General features: G+C 55.6%; 1 protein-coding gene across 10 annotated transcripts in view; it reads left to right on the forward strand.

The window, feature by feature from the left end:
* Rai1 (retinoic acid induced 1) overlaps nucleotides 1-5,461 on the forward strand; it is a 102,372-nt gene extending 96,911 nt beyond the window's left edge. For all 10 annotated transcript variants that reach the window (XM_076542478.1, XM_076542482.1, XM_076542481.1 and 7 more), the window contains 2 exons: nucleotides 4,036-4,085; nucleotides 4,289-5,461. In XM_076542478.1, coding sequence (XP_076398593.1) covers nucleotides 4,036-4,085; nucleotides 4,289-4,303 — 65 coding nt within the window. In that variant the 3' untranslated portion in view covers nucleotides 4,304-5,461. The remainder of the gene's footprint in view (nucleotides 1-4,035; nucleotides 4,086-4,288) is intronic.
* The last annotated feature ends 501 nt before the right edge of the window (nucleotides 5,462-5,962 follow it).

A 5,962-nucleotide genomic window follows, 5' to 3' on the forward strand; every position in this document is an offset into this window, starting at 1 on the left:
TGAAACAGGTCTGTAGGGCTGTGACAGACCCCTGTGACCTGCCCTCATCCCTACTCATTCATTGTGGGCCACAGGACCAAGAAGGCCAGCCCTAACCCGTCAAGTGGGAGACTTGCAGCACTGGTCTGTAGAGAAAGCATCCAGTCCCTGGGAACGGCAGCACCGCTGCTATCCAGACCCAGCCCTGGTGGCCCTTCTTCCTGTGCGCATCACACAGTCTTTGTGCTTAGGCCCCTCTGCAGAGCTGGAGTGTGAACAGCTCTTCATGGGAGCAGCAGCAGGACTATCCAGGAAGTGCAGCCTCGTGGGTCAGGCTGTCGCAGCCCTCCATCCCTCTCAACTCTGGCCTGGTCATTTGTCCTAGCCTGAGCAGTGGCAGGCCATCAGCGCTGTCTGCCCAGTGGATCCTCAGCTTTAGCCCCAGCCAAGCTACCCTGGGAGCCACCCAGGGCCTCAGATGGTGACAGTCTTTCGGGGTGCTGAGCTTCTAACACTCAGCAGGATTGGGTCCTTCATTGACTCTGCCTCCATCATAATGTGACCTGTATCGGAATGTGGACTCGACCTAAGTACAAGGCTCCACTCCCTATCCAGCCTGTCACAGCCCAAGTCACCACGTGGCAATTCACTTTCTGCCCAGTCCCTAGCGACATCCTTACTGTGTGCTGTCTCTCCCACAGCCACACAGAGGCTGGCCTTCTCTGCTGTTGTCTCCAAGCTTGTCCAGCCTCCCCAGGGGCTCACAGCCTGAAGGGGGCAGACAGGACAGGCATGGTTCTGCCACAGTAGTAGACTAGGTGTCTCGGTCACCTTTCTGTTGCTGTGATAAGATGCCCTGGCAAAAGCAGCGTAGAGGTGGTCAGATGAGTTTCAGCTCAGTCACAGGTCACAAGCCACCACAGTAGGGAAGTCATGGGAACAGGGACTTAAGGGAGCTGATCACACCACATTGGTCAGGAAGCAGAGCTGGGGATAATGGTGCACGCCTTTAATCCACCCCTTGGGAGGCAGAGGCAGGTGTCTCTCATGTGAGATCAAGGCCAGCTTGGTCTACATAGTGAGTTCAGAACAGCCAGGGCTACAGAGAGAGACCCTGTCTCAAAAGAAAAAATAAAAAAAGCAGCAGAAAGGAGCTAGGCATGGTGGCACACTCCTTTAATCCCAGCATTTGGGAGTCAGAGGCAGGCAAATGTCTATATTTGGAGCCAACCTGGATTCCATAGCAAATTCCAGGTCAGCCAGGGCTATATGATGGACTCTGTCTCAGATGCTGGGCAGTTAAGAGTCCTTGCAGAGGTCCCGAGTTCCATTCCCAGCACCCACATACTGGTGGCCTACAACTACCTTAAGTCCAGCTGCCCAGGGATCTGATGCCCTCTTCTGGCTTCTGTCAGTACTGCAGTGCACACAGACATACATACATACACACATTTAAAAAACTAAAACTTAAGCCAGGCATGGTGGCACATGCCTTTCATCCTGGCAGTTGGAAGGCAAAGGCAAACATCTCCACGTTCAAGACCAGCCTGGTCTACAGAATGAGTTCCAGGCCAGCTAAGGCTGTATAGTGAGACCCACCCTCCCAAAATAATAACTTTAAGAAACAGTAGCAACAGAACAGCCGGACTGTGTTCTCACTGCACTTAAGATAACTCCCTCATACGGGTGGAGAGATGGCTGGGCACGACTGCTGCCCTGCAGGCGCCCCTGGGCTTGACTTAGACCCACACGGTGTCTTGATAACCATCTGAAACTCCAGTTCCAGGGCAGTTGATGCCCCCTTTTTGGCCTCTGTTGGCACCGGGAACACATGTGGAGCATAGAAGTGCTTTTCAGTCAGAGCACCCATAAATGTAAATTCTTCTAAAGATAATCCCTCAAAGGCATGCCCAGGGCCCATCTTCCAGGTTATTCCAAATTCTGTCTTCTTGACAATACTATCCCATCAGATGAGGAGAAAATGCTCAGAAGAGAGACCCATTCTGTCTGAGCTGGAAAGAATCTGGGGAAGGAAAATTCCAGACAGGTGGCATTGGAGCTAGGTCTCCAAACATCAGATGCGTTGAGCCATGACTAGTTAGTGGTAGGACTGTAGACCAGGCTTTGAGCAGCTAACAGGAGTCTGAGACATTGACATGATGGAGGCTGGTGAACTCCACAGTGGTCCAGGCAGAAGAGAACGCTGCCTGGTGCAGGTAGAAGCACAGAATTCACAGGACTTGAGAAAACGAGATGGGTATGTCACGCCTGGCTTCCTCATTTTAAGATGTTGATTTGGGCCCGGCGTTGGGCGTTGTGGCACACGCCTTTAACCTGAGCTCTCAGGAGGCAGAGGCAGATGTATCTCTGTGAATCTGAGGAAAGCCAGGGCTACACAGAAAAACCCTGTCTCGGAAAAACAAAAATGTTGATTTGGGCAGGGCAGGCGTAAGAAAATAGGTCACGGGGTGGGGGGGGCACCACGTGGGGGAGGGGAAGATCCTTGCCCTTGCACCCCCGGCTTGGTGGCTTACACAGCACCCCATTAATACTTTGATCAGGCTCTGCAGGGGGTGGGCTGCACTGGGCCAGTGCTGGCTGCTCCAGGTGGTTGGCCTAGCGCATCCATCCTGTGGCAGCAGCTGGGCACACACATACCAACAGGTAACAAGAACAAGGCTGTTGTAACCTGTGCTCTGCTGGCCAAAGGCAGAGCCGTGTAGCTAAGGGTGGGGTGCAATAGGGGGAGCTGCCTGCCCAGGCAGCAGCTGCCCTGAGGTCAGGCGGCACTGGAGCTGTTCTCATTGGGCTCCTGTCCTCAGGATGGGGGGTTAGGGGCACCCCCCAACAGCTGTCAGGAAGGTAGAACCCTGGAAATGGCAGCCAGGGCAAATGAAGAAGCCAGAGTGGCTAGCTTCCACATAGCTAGGGAGTCAGGAATAGTTCACCACATGGAGCCGGCCTCTCCGAGGTGCCCTCCTGGGTTGCTAGAAGTAAGGTGACCGCTGACTGTCCCCTTCTGCCCCTCATTGGCTACAGCGTAGGGTCCGATCTGAACATCTGGATTAGTCCCAAAGCTGCTCCCCGCCCCCCTCCCCCCCCCCCCCCCGCCCCAGTCCCTGCTCTTACTGTTGGATTAGATAGCTAGATAGCTGGCTGAGCTGCCTGGGAAGGAGCAACCACCCCTGGTTAGGGTGTGTGGGAGCCTAGGTCCAGCCCAGCCCCAGAGCCGAATGTGTGTGCCTCAGTGCACCCACCATCAGGGGACCCTAGAAGACGAGCTCTCCTGCAATGTTCTCCCTCCTCTTTGGGTGCAGAAAAGGGAGGGGGTGGAAGGAGGGAGGACAGGGGAATCCGTGGCTGATATGTGAAATTAATTATAAAATAAAAATACTGTTTAAAAGGGGGGGGGATATAGGCAGGCTCTGCACCGTCCCTAGTGTGAGACGGGAGAGTAGTCTGGGGAGGCGAACCCTGGTCAGTGGCAGAGAGGGGAGGGAAGATGGGCCCAAGGGGGTGGGTGGCAGCTGGCAAGGAGGCCTCAGCCCCGCACTGCCCAGGTAGGCATGAGGACTGCTTGTGTTTAGCTGTCCTCTCTGGACGGCTAGGGATTCATCCAGACCCGTGACCTTGTCACTCTGAACATGAGGAAGGGTACCCATGACAGCACCCAGTAGGCGACACTGTGACTTCTACCAAGTGCAGGCTGAGGCTCGGTAGCCGACGGAGACTCCACTCGCCAGCTGTCAGCCGCCCAGCAGTCATGGGTGCTGGCTGAGCAAGGGCCTCTCCTGACGCTTGTGCAGGAGGCTGGGGCAGGAGTAGCCATGAACAATAAGGCATGGGGGAGTGGGCATGTTAGGGTCGAGTTTGTTCTGCTGTGGGGAGGCCCTGGGTGGCGAGACCTGGGGCAATGGGCCAGGGGGAGTCTCGGGGTGTAGGGAGGGGTGGAGATTATCAGGGTAGAGGCAGAAGGTCTGCATCCCTGGGTGCTCAGAACCACACTGGCAGCCAAGCCTACCCTGCATCGCCACAGAAACTTCTCTTTGCTCACAGGTTGCACATTCGTTGAGGAGAACTTTACTTTGAAGTGCCCCAAACATAAGGTAGGTGAACAGGCTCCTAGAGTTCCCCCCACCCAACCCAGTTTCTCCCTGCCTTGCCAGAGGGTACACAGCGGGGGGGGGGCACGGCCAGGGCCCTAAGGTACTTCTCCCACAGCCCACAGTGGGCTGCAGGGCCTTGCGTGGAAGGGCTGGGCCGGGTGGCAGCGGGTGGCCTTGGCCCTAACGCGCTGTCCCTCCCACAGAGGCAGCCGTTGTAATTCCCACGTGGCCGAGTCTCCGAGGAAGAGGAGCTGCGCCCACAGCCGGTCCTTGATCCCATCCCGGGTCTTGGTTCCGGCTGCTTCGGGCGCTGGCGTGACGCCCGGGTTGCGAAGAAAACCTGTTCCAGGCCAGACTTGGCGAGGGCAGGCCACCGGGCGGCTAGACCCGGGGCACGCGGCTTCGGGCGGGGTACAAGTCCCCTGCAAGTTCTGAAACGACGTGGCATGCAAGCTGTGCCCCCCCGGGAAGAGGCCGAGGGCGCTGCTGGCTCGGTGGACGACGTGGGGGCAGGACCCAAGCCTTTCTGGAGAGGCCCGGCTAATGGGGGAATACTGCCCTGGCCCCCGAGGCTTTGCCCAGGGTCGTGGCCGGCCTGGGCTCAGGCCATGCGGTTCCTGATGTGGGCTGGCCTGGGGCGGTGCCCTGGGGCCTGTTTGCCCCCTTTCCAGTCTTCCACCCCACTGTTGGAGCCGTCTGGAAGCTTTGGAAGCTTGAGGAAGCGGCCTGGCTACCCTCTAGGCAGCCGTCCGATGCACCACCGTGGGTTCCAGGGACTGGCGCTCGCTCGGCTCGTGGGCGGGACAGTGCTAGACTCCGTGTACAAACCTGTGTACCCCTCTATATATATGTTATATAGAATGTATATATGTTGGGAACATGCTCGCTTCTGTGTGTCGCTGCTGTGCGTCGTGTGCTCCACAGCACAGAGCCCTAAGCTGGCCTTGGCCGGGGAAGGGGCTACAGTGATGCCCCTTCCTCATGCAACCACCGTCACCGCCGCCACCACCACGGCCAGTCCCCACCTGTCCGTTTGTGTTCTCAGCTCTGTCCACGCTTCAATAGGCCTGATGCAGCCCCCCCTTTCCCTGCAACTTCCTGTACATATGACTGTAAAATGGTAAACGTGTGTATTATATCTGGCCTCGTTATATAGTGTATATATATGTATACATATACATATATATAATATATATGAAGACTGTAAATGTTAAGACAACTAGTGTTCTTATTAGTATATTGCTTCACACTGAAGATTGTGTGTATCGAGCTGTTTCTAAAAGATGTTTATTTTCCTTAAGAGTTAAAAAAAGAAAAAAACAGTCATTGCATTCAGAAAAAAAAAAGTCAATAAAGATACCACGATTGTTTTGGAAGTTTGCGGCCTGTGGATGCCGACCAGATTCCCTAGGGGGTTGGGAGTGGAGGGAAGGGCCTGGGGACACAAACAGGGACCCCGATTGTGCTTGTAGACTTCTGTGGTCTCAGGTCCTGACTGTGGTTCAAGATTTCGCCAGGTGTACAAAGATGACCAGGAAACCGTGTGTGTGATGCCCCAGACACACAGGGAAACCATATAGCCCTGTCACAACAGGCCTTGGAGGTTTGCTGAGTCAGCCCTCATCACCCCAGGACCTGCCGAGGGGCTGGGAGCAAAGGGACAACTGAGACCATCAAGACCCCTCAAGGTTGATAGAGCACAAGTGTGGCTGTGAGATCAGTGGGACAGGTTGGCTAAACATCACACCATCCCACGGCAGACACCAGCAAACACCCCCTTACAGCAGATGGGAAGTCTTGCTTCCCAGAGGACAACTGAGGAAGGATGGAAGTCAGATGAGGCCAACATCTGCCTACCCAGATAAACAAAACTGAGG

This window comes from Peromyscus maniculatus, chromosome 8 (genome assembly GCF_049852395.1).
Source record: "Peromyscus maniculatus bairdii isolate BWxNUB_F1_BW_parent chromosome 8, HU_Pman_BW_mat_3.1, whole genome shotgun sequence".
Taxonomy (NCBI): domain Eukaryota; kingdom Metazoa; phylum Chordata; class Mammalia; order Rodentia; family Cricetidae; genus Peromyscus; species Peromyscus maniculatus.